The 22,352-nt window shown below is 43.8% G+C and overlaps 1 protein-coding gene across 5 annotated transcripts in view; it reads right to left on the bottom strand.

The window, feature by feature from the left end:
* Window positions 1-22,352, bottom strand: part of VPS13B (vacuolar protein sorting 13 homolog B) — a 1,616,194-nt gene that overhangs the window by 384,344 nt on the left and 1,209,498 nt on the right. For all 5 annotated transcript variants that reach the window (XM_063924187.1, XM_063924188.1, XM_063924189.1 and 2 more), the window contains exon 34: window positions 17,923-18,613. In XM_063924187.1, coding sequence (XP_063780257.1) covers window positions 17,923-18,613 — 691 coding nt within the window. The remainder of the gene's footprint in view (window positions 1-17,922; window positions 18,614-22,352) is intronic.

Below are 22,352 nucleotides of genomic sequence, written 5' to 3'. Positions count from 1 at the left end.
TAAGCTCATAATGGCCTCTGTATAAGGGGAAGGGTTACAGCTAGATCACATCCCACTGTGATGTACAATCACTGATATATCTATAATGGGTAATTGTAATACATTTCGCAATTTAACATCAAGTAAAAGTGAGGTTCTTTGCAAAATTTTGGCCAAAAGTATGGGCCTACCCACTGCATTTTTAATTAGGAACCCTTGCATTTGTAGACAGCATATTAAACAAGGCACTATTAATGGTAAGACCTGTATTATTACCAGTTTATAAATGTATATAGTATGCAAGTAGCGGGGATAAATTTGGGGCGTGGGCCCCCTGGGTTGGTGTGACCAGGCTGCTTCAGGGCATCACAATATAACACTCAATTTAGCACCTTATTTGTTTCTTTTTCATCAATGTAACACATTTAACACATTGCAATGTAATGTGACTATGATGCCTGAATCTACATATGAAGTGCTACGATGCAGTGGCTGTGGCTTTTTTCCATGGCACGTTCTTTTGTGTTTTGTATATAGACTCAGTTGCACAAAATATACAAGTGTTGCATATCAAATTAATCTACTGGAGCGTCCTAGCCGCAGGATGCTAGCAGAGCCTCACAGGACCTGGAGGCTCACTCACACCAGGTATCTTGCGCTGCATGGCATACTGAGGCTATATGTATGAGGACGCATATGTATGTGGTATATATGTTGCGGCAAAAGTGATTATCACAACAAATGGGCTTGTCAAGTGCGATCTCCCTGTCTATCTAATTCCTGACCTGGGAGAATAGATAAAAAATAAAGCAAAATAAAAGCAAGTAAGGCCACTTTTTAGGACATCCATAGGTTTTGCAGGGCTGACCCAGGTTCGGTGTAAATGGGATCAGACCTAGGATTTTGGCGTGAAAGGGGTATAACTAAGCACCTTTGTAAAATCAAGATGCACTGGGGAGGAGGGGGTGGGGGTGGGGTAGATTTAGAGTGTCTGGAGATTTGGATATAAGAGGGCCATGTCCTGACTCTAATCTAGATTGCAGTGTAAAAATAATGTCCAATATATGTGGGCTACATGAAACAGCAGCCAGTATTTACCCTGCATACGAAAAATAAATAAACAAACAAATAAATAAATAAATAAAGTATTTGCACAGTTGAAAAGTTAATAACTGTTTTTGCTTTGCTGTCAACACAGATTAAGGCCATTGTATATTGCTTGTATGCAAACCATATTTCAAATGTATATGAAATAAATTAGCTGTAACGCACAATTCCTAAAAAAAATAATTAAATAATACTATTGATTCTGGGTGTACTGTATTTATCATAAGAATTTTCACAGAGATGTCTGTGTCACTACAGAGGTGCGGGCCACACCCGGGTGTCACCCGAAGAGGGGCGACACCAGAATGCCGGCTCCTCCACAGTGACATTACGTGCAGCACCTAGCTCCTGTCACGGTGTAGAAGACGGCAGTGCGGACAGTTTCCAGGGGCAACCCAGCATCTCTGGGACCCCCAGAGTCAGGGCTGGACTGGCCCACAGGGGTACAGGCAGGAGAAACCCCCCCCCGCCTTTACTGGTCAGGACCCAGGCTATGCACCTGAATTATATATTATGCATGTTGCCTTATACTGCACAGGACTATAGTGTATTTTCTACAGTGCACTGCTGTTATTAATCTGGTACATTATCATGCACGTATTAGCAGTATTTACTATATATACTTATGAAGAGGCCAAGCCCATGCACTATGTAATGGTTGGGCAGCTGGCCACACTCCCTCTGGAGACTGGTCACACCCCTAAACATGGGCCACTACCACTGCATCCCCCCAGCGGGACCTTCATACCCCAGTCTGACACTGCTCAGTGATGAAAACGGGGTGGGCTGTTAGGCCACACCCCTTCCCATGAGGTTACAACACCTTTTTGTTGGCACGCGTTGGGTATATCAATCGCATCGGGTGTCACAGAGAATAGCGACACCCGTTACTTATGGTGGGTGACTTGCGCTGACAGGTGCGTCACAAAACCAAAAAAAGTATGGGAAAATGTTCCACACACCCACGCCCATTATGTAACAGCTGTAACTACCATTCTCTCCCTACTTGCATAATTTCTCTACATTTTGACCATTTTCTGAAGACATCGTCTCATCTTACATAACGGACGGAGCTCAACAAGATCATGGACAACAACTTAAGTATAGAAACCCCATCTGCATTCTGCACAGATATATCAGACAAAAGCAGATTTATCCAGTAACAGAAATAAGAGAACCAAACTGCCGCTCTCAGTACAAACCATGGATGGAAGGAAAAGAGCGCAATGTGGAATAGGTGAGTAGGAACATGGGGACTTATGCGGCTGTCAGGCCTGTCTCTGGACACTTTCACAGGACATGCGGCAGGCATGACTGTTGTACCTTGGAGAACAGGGTCTGTCTTGGCCAGCTCAGCTGGGGATTAGCACAGCACGTCTAAGCTGCGGTGAAGGTTTGCATGTACACATGAAAATGCATGCAGGAGGCCGGTATTTAGTAACGCACAATGTGACGTGTTTATTGTTACATGACATTCTTCTTTCGCCTGTCAATAATGCCCTACAGAACAAAACCTGTGATGACCAAACTTTATAAATACACTGCCAATCAAAGTCTACAAGTCACTTTATGTAACACCATCTCAGGATTGTTATTTAAAACCATCTTAAATCAAAAATGTAAATTAAAAAAAATATAAATATATATTTAAAAACCAGTATTGCTATTATATTTAATATTGAGTATGTGTGTATTTTATATAAATACCAGCTGAATACCCATGCTTCGCTACGGAATTTAAAGAATAATGACAATCTTTGTCAGGCCGCACCTCTGGGATTCCCCGGATTGATGCTGTCAAAATGCTGGTGCTGAGGAGAATAAGCCGCCTCCTTCTCTGCCCCGTCCTGCCTCTGATGCTGCCCTGCTCAGTGCTGTAAATGCTGGGATGACAGGCCAAGCTCCGCCCACTGTATGTTAAATATGTTAGGTTTGCAGGCTGACTGTATGTCAAAGGGGATGCGGTCAAGATCCCGACCGGCACAATCCCGACATATTTTCCTTCCGTGGGTGTCCACGACACCCACAGAGGGATAATATAATAGTGTGCCGAGCGTAGCGAGGCACCGCGCCCGCAGCGTGGCGAGCGAAGTGAGGCCGCAAGGGGCTGCGTTCCGATCGCCACCCCTGTCGGGATTGTGTGGTCGGTATTCCGGCGTCTGTATTTTCGACCGCCGGGATCCCGTCCAGCGGGATTTAGTACTGATCCCTGTCAAAGGGCCCTAGGTATCCTTACTTAGCTTCAAAACTAAAGTATGCCTCTGCTCCTAACCATGTGTGCCTCTGCCCCTACCTGTGTGTGCATCTCCACCTACCCGTTTGTGCATCTGCCCCTACCCGTAGGTGCCTCTGCTCCTACCTGTATGCCTATGACCCTACCCGTGTGTGCCTCTATCCTTAACCATGGGTGCCACTGCCCTACTCGTGGGAGCCTCTATCCTTACCTGTGGGTGCCTCTAACCCTACCCGTGCGTAACTCTGTGTAACTTGCTCCAGACATTCCAGAGTTTGTGTAAATTGCTCCAGGCATTCCACAGTTATGCCCGAAAACTATGGATTTTTACATGTCACCCCCTTCCCACCCCCACCCCTAGGGGTGCTAGGGGTGTATTACCCCCACAGTATTTTTTTCCAGATTATAAGACGTATGTGTACCAAGTTTGGTGTAAATTGCTCCAGGCATTCCACAGTTATGCCCAAAATCTATGCATTTTTACATGTCACCCGCTTCCCATCCCCGCCCCTAGCGGTGCCTTACCCCCACAGTATTTCTGAGATTGTCCATATTGGCCTGCATGCATAAACGACGGGGCACCAACGATGAACGAGTGCGGGGACGCACATCGTTCAGCGTTGGTGCCTACACACTGAACGATATGAATGAGTTCTCGTTCAGAACGTTCATATCGTTCAGTGTTATTTGCCAGTATGTAGGGCCCCTTAGTGTGCTGTATTGTTTTAGCAGTCCCCCCCCAAATTCAAGCAAAAGTCTGGGCAATAAGCTCCAATGTTAAAGAGCAAGCCAGCAACCTGACTACGGCATGCACGCAGCTACAGGGACTGGCCCAGGAAAATGGTGGGTTAGGGATACCCTCACTGACCTTGTAACGCTATCCAGGGTGATATGACTGGGAACATCAATAAATAGGTTCCTTAGACTGGATCACGGAACAGGGAGCAGCAGTGAACCCAGGATAACCACTCAAAGTTGTGGTAATAGTAGCAATAACCAGTCTGTACTAGTAATCAATACGTTACTATGGATGTTGTCCAACACAGCCCATGGTATCTGATAACAAGCTACCCTGCTCTAGAAGTCCACGCCAAGCAGACTGCTTGCTATAAATTGCTGAGATATGCAACTGTGGAAGGAGAAAGAAGATTTGAAGGTGCAAACAGAAAATGGGTCATATGGGAAGTAGTTAGATCACCAACAGTTACATACTTCCCAACATTCTTGAAAATGAAAAAGGTACATTAACATACTATATGCTGGAGGTGCACGGACGAAAAGAAGGGCTTGACCTCACAGCACCATGAGCCACGCCCCCCATTTTTGGAAAGCTGACGGCACACCCCTAGTCCCTGTCTTCAAAGAACTGACATCGGGAGCATGCTCAAGAGATCTACCCATCGTTGGTAACAGGGAGCCTTTCAGCCCCACCTAACCCACGGCACACTGTGGCCCGCAGGTGGGATGGTGGCACATGGCCTGAAAAAGGACTATCCCGGCAAATAAGGGAAATTATGAAGGTATGCTGTTGACAGTCATAACGTCGACATTAGTGTCGACTGCAGAATGCTGACGCAGTAGTACTGTTGTTAACAGCATTTTAACAGTGTGGGCATTATAACTTTAAACATGCTTTACCATCATGTTTAACCTTAGAGGCTTTTATTGTCCCTGCCTAGAAGTACAGTTTGACCTTGTATGCGAGATCTTGTAGAAAAGACTATCAAACTACTATCTAACGCTCTGATTTGTCTGCATAGGTGAATATTTTCTGCTTACACTGCTGTTTAAAAGATGCAGCTGAATAAAGAGAGCAAGCAACACAATCTAGATTGCATGAGCACTGGAAGGCATCAGCCACAAAAGTGGATGTGCAATTGTAAACCACTTCTAAGACTCTCTCTTGACCTCCATCAAACAGAAAATAATAACAGTAGTTGCGGAACAGAATTTGTCTCTGTAGGAGTTTCATTATTATGAGTTCATCTTAAGTTCTGTGTACAGAAAGTGGCATAACTCACAAGTTCCTGCCCACAGCCAAGATGGCTTGCCAAAACAAGCTGCCTACTCTGTGATTAAAGGTAAAACATCAAAAAATTTACAAAGTGTGCGTAAAAAACAAAACATCAAAGTGCAGAGATTTTTTTTAAATCCTGGTGGATAGCAATGAGCATCTTTATAAGCCTCAAACACGCTGTGATCAATGATTACAAGATTCCTTTCTTCGTTGTTTTTTTCCTTTATTTTATTAGATGACGAGGGGCATAAGACAAACATAGTTCTGCCGCTGTCTGGATGCCATACATGCCTCAATATTTTCTGCTGAACGTTCTATGAAAAACATTTAAATGTAACGCACAGTGATGTGCTATGTTGCAATGAGTACTGCTAAAAAGTCTGCTTATTCACTTACGCAAACCAATTACTGAAAACGGTCTTCTAAATATATACATTATATATATATATATATATATATATATATAAGGCAAATACCACTGACACAAAATCTCCTGAACCATAAGGCCTGAGAACTTGAAATTAGTATACTAGTTTACTTTTGTGACAAAGGCACCAAATAAGATGGGATTCTTAAAAATTCCGCCAACAAAGGGGTTAAAAGGGGTGAGATGATTATTGGGAATTACCCCCTCACAGTGGAGAGTTAAGACAACCCACCCAGCCAGGGCTATAAAGAATGCATGGTGCAGGCGATTCCAAGCCGCAGAGGGGGAAGGATACAATGCTCTGTACCTGGACTTCTTGCCAGTGGCAGTTGCAGAGCAGTCCATTATTTAAATAGGGGAGCCACATCAACTGCCACCCTTACACACTGTCAAACATCGCTGGTTTAGCTCCCCTATTTAAATAATGGACTGCTCTGCAGTTCATTGAGTCAGTGGTATTTGCCTTATATATATATAAGTATATATATATATATATATATATATACACACACTGTATATCCTGCTGGTCAAGGCTCATCTCCATCTATGGCCACCAGCCCCAAGTAGTACGATGGTTACTCCCTCGCTACTTACATCTTAGGTGTATTATGTTTTGAGAATTGTGGTGCTCTTTGTTATCTGTACTCTATTTTTGTTATTTGTTTATTGTAATGCTAAGTTTTGTCTCCCTGTACTGTCCTTTGTACGGCGCTGCAAAACACTTGCGGCGCCTTATAAATAAAATGTAATAAGAAATTTCAGATATAAGTACTTAACTGACCTATTTCCAGTCAGGAGAAGATAGTGTCTCAATTATCAGAGGTTAACCTGTCACTTGAACTAAACATTGCCGAACCTCTCAGAGAGCAATAGGAGGAAAGGAGAGATAGATATTTTGACTGTTAATTGCATTAAAGGAAAGCTTGATAGTCAGCAACTGCTTATCAGCTGTGTAAAGGCTACCGACAGCTCTCCCAGTGACCTTACGTGTTGTGCGAAAATCTTTACGCTTTTACCTCAAAGGAGGAGCTCAAAGGAGAGCGAGAAGCTAAGCAAGGAGACCTAGGGCCCCTTGGAATACAGTCAGCCAATCCCTGCAAACCTTACATAGTTAACATACAGCGGACAGAGCTTGGACTGTCGTCCCAGCATTTACAGCACTGTGCAGGACAGCATCAGAGGCAGGACGGGGCAGGGAAGGAGAAAGATTATTCTCCTCAGGGCCAGCCTTTTCACAGCATCAATCTGGGGAAAGCCCGCCTTGAGGTGTGGCCTGACAAAGATGGGCATTATACTTGAAATTCCGTAGCAAAGCACTGTTATTCAGCTAGTGTGTATATTATGTATATATACACACACACACACACACACACACACACACACACACACACACACACACACACACACTTATATATATATATTGACATCTAATAAGTGTATAAATAAGTAGCTCAATTTTACCCGGCAGATACAGTAGCACAGACCTGGCATCAAGCTCCCTGTCATGCAGGACAGTCCTAGGACTTAGATTAATTTATCAAGCAGTGAAAAAAGCCCAGAAGAGAAGTTACCCATAGCAAGCAATCAATCAGCTTGTACTTCCCATGTATAGAGTGTACTTGATAAATGCTGCCTGTAAGGTGTTTGGTTGCTATTGGCAACTTCTCCACTGGTCCATGTCTCCACTCTTTTCATTGCTTGATACATCAACCCCATATTCTCTTCCTTGACCTTGCATGAACTATCTCCTCATTGAGACTGGCTAGCGCCTTTCTGTCCATTTTGGAATTACAAACTCAAACTTTTCCTCTATGTTTATCAAGTCGCTCAACCTTTTTGCACAAAGGTAGCGTAAGTTTTACAGTAGCTCGGGTCATTAGCGTTAATTCATGGTATCAGCAGCACCTACAGGCCGTATCCTGTCCATTAACTAAATATCCCAATCCTCAATATAGAACACAACACATAATGCTTATGAGCAATCATTTTAACCTCTTACTAGTATGGATGAGTTGCCTTTGAAGAGCTCCAGAACTCAACACCTTTTCTGCTGGCTTCTTCCAGGAGAGCAATTCTCCCTGGCCCGGATATCAGTCATATACACCAGACTTGTTAGATAGCTGGAGCATCTCCAACGCAAAGTTCATCCACCTGGGTTAACAGATCTTGGGCCATGGCAATGCCTTTGCAGAGCAGGAATATACTGAACAGGGATTTCAATGTTTTCTGCTTGCCAGTTCCACCAGTTCCATCCCTCGTACTGTTTTCTTCACAGGCTATCAAGAATTAGTCCCAAAGATATGTGGTCTCGGAGGGCTTAGGAAACATGGATGGTTTCACAGACTGCAGGCACAGTAGGGCTCTTTCCCACTGGTGCGCAATCTCCAGAGAAAAGCTAAGGCTCTTTTGTCCTATTTCCTGGAGCATCTTCACAGCAGGGATGACACCTGCTACTCTCAGTGGTTTTACACCTACTATTATTAGGACCCACAACAAGTATCACGGGGCTAGGACCCACTCAATCTCTGCTCTGTGGGCACTCAGCTCTATGCTATAAATGTGACATGGTTGCAGCCCACTCTACGTAGGGAAGCTACATCTCTCTTGGTATTTTCCAATATTGATTCAAAAACTGGTTTAACATATCCTGTCCCAGCATAGTCTTTACACCTAATGCCAATATCACAGCTTCTCAGTGGGCTGGTACCCACTCCGATTACTGGGGTGTTGATACTCTTATGTACTTTGGGACTTAGAAAAGTAATAGTGGGTCTGGGATTCACTACCAAATACAGGGCAACAAGCCACCAACCCCTTGAAACATTTCCCAGCGCCATAGCCCTGAGCACAAATAGTTTTCAGACTCTGTCCTATTTCACTAAATGTGCCACCTTATTGTGGTTCTCAACTCTTAAGACACAGTCCAAAGTTCCGCACTGGAAAGGTGACCGTACCCTCAAGATCTGATACTGAAGTATTCCCGATCCTACAAAGTACCACTGGCCTGATGTATGGACCCTCTTCCAGAAAGTACTTAGGTTGTCCTTCTCTTGCTACTTGTATTGAAGTCACTGCAATGAGAAGCAGAAAGTTTGGATACAAAGCCCCACTCTAGTACTTCCCATTGGATGAATATACAATAACCAAGCACAGTGACATCAGGTCCTTCTACAGCTCTCAACTAACAGTTACAAATATGACAAAAAGACCTACGCCAAAAGCTATCGTACAGATGAAGCCATGCTCATCTTTGCTGTGATGCAGCATGCTGCATGGCGCACCAGGTTGTGACTATTCAAAGCCGGCAATCACTCCATTAATTCCATGAGAAATTCATGGCTGCGTGCCATACAGCATGCCACATCGCAGCAAGATGAGCCTGGCTACATCTGTATGAGCTGCTGGTGTCTCAGATGTTTGTAGAAACCTGGAATGCATCTAATTGTATAGTCCCCAGTGGCATTACCTGGATTATTCATCCAGGGATGGGCAGCCCCCCACATCTGACACCAATGTTGCAATACCAGGGCACCTGCAAGCTATCTTCCCATGGCATCTGGCAGATAATGCAAGCAAAGGCTCCCACATCAGACCAGCAATACCCTCAGCAGCTGAACTCAGGATTGATGACATGGGACCCTATTTTCACACCCAGGAAAATATCCAGCTAGAAATACTTCAGTTAACTAAATAAATAAATAACACCAACAGTAATATAATATAGCACCTTAAGTAATAATAATTCATATGGTCATTCAATAGCATAACAAATGCATGTAAATTATAACTGGGCAGATTTCAAAAATATAGTGGGTCCAGGTGGGTCTTTGCTTGGGGAATCTCAGGAACAAAAGGGTTAAATAATTTCCAGCCTACAGTCCATTTATTTGTGCACAGCAATCTTAGGACAATGGTAATCCTCTGTTTTGTCACACTCATCTCTCCCTTTTCTAATGCGTGACCATTTGTATTGCTAGGTGCCAGAAAATATGGAACCATTAAGATGAAAGATGATTCTAATCTCACACTAACCATGGAAAGAAAAGGCAGAAAATATTTATTCAACCCTTACTACGCTCTGCAACTGCTTAATATACAGGGCTTCACTAGTCATATAAACTATGTCTATGTCTTACACACAGGTCTGTTATTATGGTTGTGTCTGTTTTTCCTTCATGGAAAGGACCCGGATGTGACATCAAGTGAGGGTAAAAGTTCTCTTCTGGCTTTACAGCATGCTGATACTTTCTCCAATCTCCGTTTGTTGTAGGGTCTTTTGTTTTATTTATGCTGCATTGTACCCTTGCCACACATCGGACTCGGTGTGTTGCTCCGCTCTGCTTTCCACAGGTTACTATTCCAAATACAGTAGTTTGTGACATTGACCAAGTACTTTATGGGAAGGGAATCTAGATGCTACAATATTATTATGCACTGCAAGAGTTGGTCTGGGCTATCTCATACAGTATACCTAACCTATATGCTAGTTTAATTAGAATTTAGGGTTTCCTTTCCTTTTGTGTCACAACTATAAATGTGTCCTTCGCCAGCAATCTATGCACAATAATGTCAAGTATATTCTATTTCCCAAAATTATAAAGAGAAATATAAACAACCTGTCCATCAAAGTTCTAACCCATTGAAATACAGTGCATGTGTTAATGATCAGGCGTATCTAAGACACTTTCGGATTGTCACCTAGGGAATCTATAGGGCAGAGGGCATTTTTATCTTGCAATGTGGAAGAACAACACACCTCGGTCTCCCAAAATGTAATAATAAGTTGAAACAGGCAAAAAGTCAAACATAAATCATCAAAGATGGGTTGAAGGAGCCACTGTGTGCGGGGGAGCGGCCGCATTCCACGGATGTTCAGCACAAGATCATAATGCAGATTATATTAAATGAGACTACGCACCTAAACAGGGTATGGATGTCTACGCTTTTCTAGCTGTCGTGGGAACTTATGGGCCCTGTCAGCCTCTTACCGGGTCTCACATCTTTACACCCTTCTTTGGCAACATGTTGCTCTCACAGTTTTGGTGGCAGGCTAGTTGGTAGGCTGAGACTGGTTTACATAAAAGCTGAAAAACTGTACCTTGCTAAAGTCTGATCATGAGAAAGGATAGAGACCACAGTGCACTGTGCACTTGTGATTATAGACACCAGTGGGCTGCAGTGGCAGGTGCCATCCAGCAGCTCCTGAAGAGGTCTAATCATGTCTCTCTACTGGCAGTGCCAATGTCAGTGGGAAACTGTTACGCCTCCCAACAGTCCCACTTCAAGAGCCAGGACAAATGAGGTTACACGGAGATGTGGCCACTCCTCACACACCAAGCCTCAACAGGCCATGCGGTGTGAGACGCCTTGCGAGAGTAAGATGCGCCAAGCACACAGACTGTTACTTTCTTTAAATTTGCGTCTTAGTCCCACCACTGACGCAGTGTAAAACCACTCAATCTGTGCCAGAGACACCGGCCTGCGACTTTAGGAATAGTTTTAAATATGTATAAAGTAGCAGGTGAAGAATAACGGAACTTGGGAGTGAGAAAAAGACGCGGTCCCTACATCATAGCACTTCATAGGCAGATTCAGATACACACATCTGTACAAATAGTCCTGTCTTGTGAAGCGGTTTTGTCACATCGCATTGCTACTAAGACACATTTGAGCAAGAAAGATGCTTGGTGCAAGAGGAGTCGCACTGGACCTAGCGCACCGGAAAAGTATGATTGGCGCGACTGTGGCAACAGTGTATGAGAACACATCTGTACACTATCTCTCACAAAACTCCATTTAAAAAAAGCAACACAGGGCTGTGTACAATCTGCGAAATAGGAGAGAGGGGGCAAGTTCTGATGCTGTTGATGGCATTTACACTCTGTCACAACAGCAACCCGGCCCCCTCGTTATGGGGGGGTGAGTCAATTGGATTGACACCTATGTGTGAGCAGTATATAGTGCTCTCCTATCTCCCCTCCAGGAACAATCCAAGAGGTGGAAGACAGAAGTACTGTATGCTACAGAGAACAGCTTTGAGATACTATCTGGTCATGCTGGAATACAAAAGGACCTGGTGCCATTGGCGCTTTACTTGCATCTGTAACAAACATAAAAATGCAAATGACATGCAATATGAAACTTAGCTAGTATCTTAAGAACCATTGAATGCTTCTCAACGACAAACACAACATAACGGAATGTAACTGAAAATACCTATGGATGTGGTAACAATAGAAACAGTGCTATTGATTGGCAAAAATACTGTAGGTACATAATGCTTCAGTACATGACAATCAGCTTAGACAATCTTGATAAAGGAGTTTTTGAACAGACCAAGGAACTGATTCAGAGATGTACGCAAATGAAAGATGCATCATAAAAGAAAAAAAAAAATCCTCCTTTGAGAATCTTCTGTTCAGTCAAATTGCCTAAGAAAAATGCAAGTAGTAACCAAAGAGGACCTGTCTGTCGGGATTTATGGAGAGGACCTGTCTGTAGGCAATGGTGAAGAGGAGTAGGGAATGATGGAGAGGACCCGCCAGTAAGAAATGGTGGAGAGGACCCATATGTAGGGAATGGTGGAGAGGACCCGCCGTTAGGGAAGGGTGGAGAGGACCCACCTGTAGGGAATGGTGGAAAGGACCTATATGTAGGTAATGGTGGAGAGGACCGGCGGAGAGGACCGGCCTGTAGGGAATAGTGGAGAGGACCTACCTGTAGGGAATGATGGAGATGACCTGCCTATAGGGAATGGTGGAGAGGATGTGCCTGTATGGAATGATGGCGTGGACCTGCCTATAGGGAATGGTGGAGAGGAACTGCCTGTAGGGAATGGTGGAAAGGACTCACCTGTAGGGAATGGTAGAGAGGACCTCAATGTAGGGAATAGTGGAGATGACCGGCCTGTAGGGAATGGTGCAGAGGACCCGCCCCTCCTGGCATTAGGCTCCGCCCCTTTAAAGACCCGTGAATCGCGGGTTGTGCGGCAGATTCTTCCTGGCTGCTATTTGTCTTCTAGCTGTGGCTCCCCCTGATCCCCACCACCGTCCCTCCACTATCCAAGACTCCAGAGATGAATCTTATTAAAGGCTGTCTGGTGTCCTCTGCAGCCTGCTGTCTTCCTGGTGGCACTTGTAAGTGATTAATAAAAGTTTACTTTATTTTAATTATGGTCTCTATATCTATATATATATATATATATATATATATATATATATATAATAACATATATATGTGTCTGTGTGTGTTATACTTGTGCATATATGTATATATATATATATATATATATATATATTATACACACACACACACACACACACACACTAGTTTTACGGACCCAGCATATACTGGGTCACCTCAGTCTCCACCCCCGTGCTTGGCTCCACCCATTTGTGGAAACCCTCCCATGCAAATCTTGCGTTTGCCACTGAGAGGGGTAACCAGCCGGCGGTCAGGACTCTGAGCATCGGCATTTCAGCTGGTGTCGGGATTCCGGCGTCGGCATCCTGACCGCTGGGATCCCGAGAGGTGGTCACTTGACTGCCTCTCATCATTGCAATAGACACTGACGCTATAGTGGTAAATAAGGGAAACTATGAAAGCGTGCCTTACAGGGGAGCTAGTGGCTGAAGAGGGTTGCACTACTATGAGTAAGACCAAAAGTGACCCTTTTCTTAGTGACCCAATTCTAGTACTATTCCCAGCTTTCAGCTAAGTCAACCAAGAATAATAAAATTACCAAAGAGATTTACTTATAATACCGTTGATCAAAGTATAACGGAAGCTTTGCCCACTGCTCATCACACATGTTCACTTTGTACTGTTCTATCCCAGCTACACTGATGATACTAGACGGTGAGATGTATCTACCCTTTGCAAGACCTCTCTTTAATGAAAGATAGATTCATTTGTACTGTGGCAATACAGGCAGTGTGCTACAAAGGAACCAGGGGTGTTTTTCTGTTAAGCCCAGGAAAATCATGCATTTGCAGGATAGGAAATGTGTGTCTTACAGGCTTGATTAATTTCAGTGCAGTTCTCCTCTGCAGCCTGGGGCAGTTGAAAGCATGTCATTAATCAACCAGAGCAACTGTGAAGAGCTCCTTTTTAAAGGTAAGGTGGCAGTGTTGTTTGCCTGTCAGACTGGCAAGGGGAGGGGGATTCTAAGATATAAAAGGATGTCTGGGCGGGATTTATGAGAATGACCGTCGCCGGCAAAGCTGGCCGGTGACTAGGGAGTAGAGTTAGGGCCATGAACATTTACTGTATGATGGTTACTGGCCTGCAGTCATCCTGACTTAATAAAACCATAGTGGAGAAATCAGTGTGTGCTTCCGCTACACAGCTTCTTTATCACAGTATTGACTGAAATGTGTTTAGCTTGTGCTACGTCTTAATAACCAATTCCCTTGCAGGTGCCCCTACTTGTGGGGGAATTATTACACCCTAGGCCACTGTGAGAGATTTTACATTCTCAAAATGAGATGCAGATACTCTCTGCAGCATAATAGCTGTAGGAAGTAAGCAGTCTGCCCTTATCATGCAGCAGGTACAGGTAATGACACTGGCAGCCAATCAAAACCTACATCTGCCGCAGGACTTTCAGGTGGTCCCCAGAATGCAGAGAGGTCAGAGGCAGGTAAAAACATGGCTCTGGGACCAGTGAGACTATGCCAGTCAGCTGGAACAGATCTGACCGAGTGTAAAGTGCTCTATTCAAGAGACGTTATTAGTAGCTCCACTTAGAATTTGCATACGCAGAAATTCTGTTGGCGGCTGATACTTGAAATCCTGACAATGGAAACATCCATTTGTTCTTTTAGTAAAACAGAATGAGATGTTTATAGTCAAACATAAGAACAAAGGTCATACAGTATGTATCACATTACATAGGCCTGCTGTTTCTGGCTATATGTGGCCGCTTCCGTAGCACCTTACTTTTTGAAAATACAAACAAACAGGATAAAATGGCTTTTTTATTCCCAACACACTGTGTTGTAATCAGGGGAATTTCATCCTACAGTGTTACAATCAGATTCACTGCTACATTTGTTGCCCATGTAAAGCAAACTTTAAAGAGACACTGTACTGCCCTGTTAAGAACTGTCTAAAAAAAATGTGGTTAGACGAATCCAGGAAGATATATGAATGCAACTGCAGTGATCACTCAGTGCACCCATATTGGCAGACATGGGGCCCACGTTGTAAATCCCGAAAATATACCCGAGGGCAAAAAATATCGCTGACACAACTCACTTCAAACATAAACTTAATCCATTAAAAGGCACAAATACAGCTGCACCATGACCTTACTAACACGCCTCTCCCTAAGATGGCAATAAGAAAGTGGCCTTCCTGATCTCACCACCCCTGTCTTCAGTTCTCAATCTCCGGCTAGTGACAAGAGCACATTAGCTATTAGTTACATTATTTATTAGCTAGGCCAGAGCCCGCCCTAGACATAGGCAGTATAGGCAAATGCCTAGGGGCATCTGGGAAAGGCTAGGGACATCAAGCTCTGCTGCACCGGCTCCAGATTTCAGAAGTCCCGGCTGACAGTGGTTGTCCTCCTGTGGGATGTACAGGCTTTCTGGCACTGCTGTGCCGGTGCCTGGCATATTACATGACAGACCGGAAAGCAGCAGCAAAAAGCCTGTACAGCCCAGCACCGATCATACAGCTTGTGCAGCTGGCATGACCTAAGGTCATGTCAGCGTCATTCACAGCAGAGAACGTGCTGCGGAGGAGAGAGGCAGAGAGAAAACACCAAAGGTAAGTAAATTATTTAGAGCTTGCTAAAGAGATACTGTAGACTGGAGATTGGATTACTGGATATAAACAAGGGGGAGAGATTGGATCACTAGAGATACACAAGGGGAGAGATTTGATTGCTGGAGACCCACAAGGGGGAAAGATTTAATAGCTGGAGACAAACAAGGGGGAGAGATATGATTGCTGGAGACACACAAAAGGGGAGAGATACGGTTGCTGGAGACACACAAGGAGAAGAAACTTGATGGCTGGCGACAAGGTGGGAAGAGACTTGATGGCTGGAGACAAGGTGGGAAGAGACTTGATGGCTGGAGACACAAGGTGGGGGGAGACTTGATGGCTGGAGACACAAGGTGGGGGGAGACTTGATGGCGGGGGAGACTTGATGGCTGGAGACACAAGGTGGGGGGAGACTTGATGGATGTGCAGACACATAAAGGGGAGACATTGATGGCTGGATACACATAAGGGGAAGACATTGATGTCTGGATACACATACGGAGGACACATTTGATGGCTGGATACACAAAAGGGGGAGACATTTGATGGCTGGAGACACAAGGGGAATATATTTGACGGCTGAGACATTGACACCCTCTGCCTCCCCATTCCACACGTCCATTTGGTGAGACCATACCCGCTACTCTCGGGTGGGAGAACACCAGCCATAATTTTGCCTAGGGCATTAAACTGGTCGGGGGTTGGCCCTGAGCTAAGCACAATATTTAGATTAAAGCACTTTTAAAAGATAAAAGGCCTCCACCATAAGACTGCAGTGTACAGTAATAAAAAAAGGATACTGAGTATGTTAACAGTGTCATTCTTCTAATAGTTATTTTCAGGATGACTGACATAAAGCTGCTCTGTCCATTCCTCTAGATGAGGTAGTGAATTGCATTGCAAAGCGTAATTATTATGTCAGAATCTCCAGGACAGGGTTTTTCAATGTTTGAGAAGATTATGCTTAGCAAATGTTCCCTGTAATGCCGACCTTCCCCTGGAAGCCATTGGGTGGAAATGAGCTGGATGCTCTGGTACAGTATAACAGGATAATCTGTTAAGACAATGTTATTTTTAAAGTAATGCCATTGTAAATAAAAGCTTTTTATCCTCCATGAACTATCTGTTTCCACAAGCTTTTGGAAAGTGGATATTGGGTTACTGTACTATTTTGGATTGGGTAAAATACATCCCCCTTTAAAACTTTAAGCTTTGTAACAAAAAACACATGAGGGCTTATGTTTCACATTGAAGATAATTGTGAGCTATTGCAATTTCTCCATTTATAATACATTTTCTAGACTGAGTATGGTTTCATCCCATGGATGATGAAAAGAGGTTTTCTTAATAAAATAAAAAAATGCATACAAAAATTCTATATAGACAGAAGATCGGGGGCTCCTGATTGGTCTCCAAGGCTGCGGATAGGACCTGTTGTTATACAGTAAATAAACTAATTATGAGTGAGTAGAACGCACAGTAAGCAAATTATCTTGAACAGGGAAGATTGTGAAAACCTGACCTGTTTGCAGCAACCAAACTGAGAACTACTAATATCAGCATGCATTATTCTGCTACACTAACAGATGTCAGACTGCTTGCCAAGTGTGCAGCGCATCACTGCACTTTACACCGTGTTATTAAATAGCCATTTTTATTTGTGTTTAATATTCCTTTATTCTGCATTTGCTTTACCATTAGCAATGCATGTAAATACGGTGGTTTCTAAACAGATAACTACAGGTGCCTGCTTTAGACAAAAACAACATTTTGTGCTCTGTAATGTACAGTATATTTTTGGGGCGGAGGGGCACTGGCGCACGAAGTTGGGGTTTCTCAGTACCCAGAACCCCCCACACACTGTTCAGATGCTAAATGGTATTGGCAACTGTGGCTTCAAAGACGCACCAGGTGGGATTGTTGTGTCTAAGGATGCACAAAGTGGGGTCTCAGTCCTTGCACAACCAGAAGCACAACTGTACACCTGGGAAAAGCTTTTACTAATATTAGCATTAAGACGCACGTGCGACTGCGGCAAAAGACGAACAGATGGACACCGCTGCGTCTGGCTCATGTGCTTAAAGGTTGTCTAAGCCACAGGTTCTCAAACTCGGTCCTCAGGACCCCACACGGTTCATGTTTTGCAGGTCACCTGTAGATTTTTAAAATGTGACAGTTGGTGATACACAGTGCAGCTGCTGGGTGACATGGAAAACATGAACCGTGTGGGGTCCTGAGGACCGAGTTTGAGAACTACTGGTCTAAGCTGAAATGCAAGGAGCTGCTAGACAGGCATACACAGTATGTATATCAGTGAGTGTAAGAGAAATGAAGGAAAGCTGGAGAAACATCATTTAACACACATCAGGCTTAAAACATCCATACCTGAGCATTTGAATTCCGGATCAACGCCTTTCAGGAGTGCATCAAACAGTGATATTTCCACCTTCTGTTTCCGGTGATGACAGCTTATGAGCAAAGACGGCTGGGTCACTATTAGATGCAAAAAAGGATTCAGCTGCAAATCTCCATTTCCTCTTCGCCCAGGCTGACGAACAATAGTAATGCCCAGCGCTTGTCGGGCAGAAGATCTTGTAGTTGCATGGAGACGTTCAAGGGACAGGAGCCCACCTTTGCCAGTGACTGGTGAAGAAGTACTACTATTTAGCAGGTCCTCAGCTGTGAGTGTGGAGATACACGACTGGACCGATTTATCCAATACCTCATCTGATTCAGTGCTTGACTGGTTTAGAGAACTTTTTCCCACCTTCCCATCATCGGCGGTGTCCACTTTCGATTTGGACACTGCAGTGCATGAGTAGGACATCAGAGAGATTCGGCTGGCAGTGATAAATATATCGAAGGGAATGAAATTCAGATTCTTTACAATAGAGGACTGCTTGGATGGACGGACAATTCTGTGGTGACTTGTTCCACTTTGCTGTTCAATCTGAACTATTCTTATTCTCACACTGTCACTACCAATGCCGCTGTCTTGGGCTCCACTGTAGCGGGACGACGTGTCTCCGGTGCGGCCATCGGTGGAATCCTTTTTCTGCTGTTCTTGCCTCGAGACCTACAAAAGAAAATATATGTTATTCACAAAGGAAGTTATCGCCCAATGAGATTGCTTCTAAGTTTTACAATCAGACAGTAAAGGGGGGTACACATGTAGAGATGTGTGCTTAATTTCTAAGCAATCTGACTAGATTGCTTAGAAATGAAGCATGGATCTCTCTCCGTGTGTATGCCCCATAGCGATAGCAATGCGCGGTCCCGCTCGTCGCTATCGCCGGTACTAGATTAGCCTGCATGCAGCTCAGCACACATCGTGTTGTGTGCTGAGCGGGGGGAGAGATGTGTGCTGAGCGTTCGTGCTAGATCGCTCAGCACACATCTCTGGGAGAAATCTACCGTCTGTATGACCCTTAAGGATATGGATTCCCTTGTGCGTGGAGCTCCAGCTGTATGGATACCCCTTCTGAAAATGTCTGATGAGGGGGTGGAGTCTGTTGAGGGGGGCAGGATCCCTCCTCATAGGACCTGACTGTATGCAATTGCGGCCTTCATTGCGTCTTTTTCTGCAATTGCGTCTGAGAACAGGCGTGGATTTGGAACTAAAAGTGGCCCTGTAGAATTTTGTAGAAGTGGCCCGACATGGGCAGCACAAGAGGTATAACATACTGTGTAGCCATGGCAGCATCACTGGATGACAGAGTTGCTGTACTGCAGAGGTGGAATAACAGAATGAATGGGGACAATGCAGTGTACCGAGTGCGGTGGGCTGCCTGTCATGTGGGGGGTGGGCCACATGACAACAGCACAACACAGGTCTCACAGACACGTCTGCCTACCAGAAATCTTCCTGCTGAGCCCTATGGCCAATCCACCCCTGATCTATAATATCCATTAGCTGCCAACATCTGACGGAGCAGTCCAAAGTGACTTTGGTGCACTAAAATATCAACCATGACGCCTTCCCTGACCATTGGTAACTTATGATTGTATTATTAAAAAATAAAATAAAATAAAATAAATAATAATAATATAATATTAAATCTGCCCTGAGAATAAGCATAAATAATGAGCCACTCATCTTAGACACAGAGCAAAGGTAAGTGTATGGTACAGCTGGTCAGTATTAAAAAACAGGGACCTATTCAGGGCAAAATCTGCATAATCATGGTGTGACCCGGGAAATTAAGGACAGTTAGAATAACAATACTTACATGAACCAAGTCCTACTAATTATATGAAACCACAAATATAAAGAATATTTTCTGCAGCAGGAACAGAAAGATTTGTAAGTTACAGTTTTCCTAGGAGAAGAAATCAGGACTGAACTGCAAGCTCTCTGCGCAGAGAAGACCTGTCATTAGCAAATAGGGGTTTATCGAGAACAGGAGTGGGCGATTATGCCAGCAGGACGAGGTTAGAGGTCAGCCCTGGTTTCAAACTTTGACCTCTGCCCACTTTTTGCCCTGACCCATACCACCGCTCATCTTAATGGTGCCAACCTCCGCAGCAACCAATAGTTATAATACAAATAAACCCTCCCCAGGTCAGGCACTCGTAACATGTTTACAATATGTCAATGATAAATGACGTGCAAAATAAACACAAGAAAAACAATGAGGTGCAAAGTGAGCAGAGTGCCCCAGTCATCCCTTAGGCCAGGGTGTACGTGGCTTTTCCTAAATTCGTGGCCTGGCCAGTATGTCCGTTGGTCGCTTTTAATGCAACACCACTATGAACACCATCAACAATGATATTGTTACCATGGAAACAAGAAGTGAGATTTAATACTGCCATTATTTGAACCATAAAAGTGCAGGGCCATTCAAAAGGAAAATAGCATTTGTATACACAACCTAAATCTGAATGCCTTTAAGAACATTTCAGTCACCACTAGACAGTGACTAAGAGAAATACTAATATTCTCAGTATGAATTGTAAATGTTCACATAGACACGGTCACGTGACCGGTATCTACCAGGACAATAGGGGCTACAGGAGAATGTGCAATCTGACAAGTGTGCTCCTCAGACCACTAATGGGACCTGATCCCATCCACTGGCCCAAGACAAGCTGGATCTTTCCAAACAGGCTACATATGTGCAAGCCTAAGGAAGGTGAAGGCGCTGTGTTCTGCCAGCTCTGCTTGACAGTCCATTCCATACCATATAGAACTGAATTAGTGCACTAGATAAACATATATATATTCTGTAGTCAAAATTTCTATTACATTTATTACATCATTAATTCAATGTCAAACCTTCAAAGTAAAATGCAACGGTCACCTACTGTATAAACAAAGGTCATTTTATGGGGAATAAAGACAAACGGGTGTATTCAATTGTAGTCGGAATTGACGTCTTGTCGGAAAGATGGCAGTTACCGACTTTTTTAGGTCGGCTAGCGTTCCGACCTAATAAATTTGGCTGCCGTTTTTCAGACAGGTCAGCAATTCCAACTTGTCAGAAAACACGTGGATCGGCGGATTAGCCGCGGATCCACGTGTTTTGTCAGATTCGCGCCCAAATCCAACAGGTTTTAGCTTCATTTCTGACAATGACAATCCGACTTTAAAAAAAGTCGGATTGGCATTGTCGGGAACAGCCAATGGAATACTCAAATGTCGAATCCTTTCCGTCGGAAAGAATCCAACATCAATTAAATGCACCCCAAAGGGGGGAATTCAATTGTTTTTCCCCACGGCCTTCACTAGATGGCTGCCAACGAAGCAATTCATTTGTTGCTCCATTCCGGCGCAATTAGCTGCGGGGAGACACATTTCTTCTCACAGCCCGCTGTGCTGGTGAGAAGAAAAGTACGAAGAGAGACCCGTTTGGGCACCCAAACTGCACTTTTCGCATTGTGCCCAGAACTTTAGTTGGGTTTAGCCATTTTACACGGCTAAACACGGTTTTTCTGGGTGTAAATGGCTCTATATAAAAATATATATATTGAATAGCGCACATAAACAATTGAATTTCCCCCAAGGAGTAAATCACCGCTTTGCTCACCATAGTGGTGTCCTCACTGTTGTTTTGTTCAGGTTTTTTTTAAATTTTTTTGGAAGGGGTGGGGGGGTTTGACATTATGCATATAAGGCCTATCTGTAGTGGGTGTGGCCACACTATGTTGGGGAGCATGGATACAGCTTTTTGGAAGTGCTCAGCACCCTTTATAATTAGGTGTACATATTTTCTCAACTATGGGTATCCTCCATACTAGAACATTTTTTAAAGACAACTGGTAAATTTAAAGATGTGTTAAAGATGATAGCAGAGGTAGGCATCCTATGTCTCCTGCAGCTACTTGTGGAAATTCTAGCTCTACAACAGTTTGAAAGCCGTAGCTTTCCTCACCCTACTGGAAGTAGTATAAGCTATATTACCATATAAGATAGTATAAATATAAAATAACAAAAAAAACATACTGTACAACAGAACACTGACCGTTCCAAGGAAAACTTCCCACTTACCCTCTAACCCAAAATGGACGAAGTCGTAGAACATTCTATCCACTCGATGAATTGATATAGAGGCCTACTATTGGAACACTACAGTGTATAATGGCTTCTTGTACTGTGGCTATCGAATGAATGACTCATTTAAGGCCTCTGGTAATTCAACAGACCAATGAAGCGAATGTTTTACTACCATTTGAACGTGTAAAGAATGCAGGTTCCATTAGACATTGATTTATTATGCACACTTCTGAAACTAATTGAGTATATTAACTCTCTCCCAGAGGTACGGTGAAAAAAAAAATACAGCAATTACTTAGAATGACTACTGGAAAACGCGGAG

This window comes from Pseudophryne corroboree, chromosome 5, assembly GCF_028390025.1.
Source record: "Pseudophryne corroboree isolate aPseCor3 chromosome 5, aPseCor3.hap2, whole genome shotgun sequence".
NCBI classification, from domain to species: domain Eukaryota; kingdom Metazoa; phylum Chordata; class Amphibia; order Anura; family Myobatrachidae; genus Pseudophryne; species Pseudophryne corroboree.
This window is presented reverse-complemented; position numbering and strand designations above follow the sequence as displayed.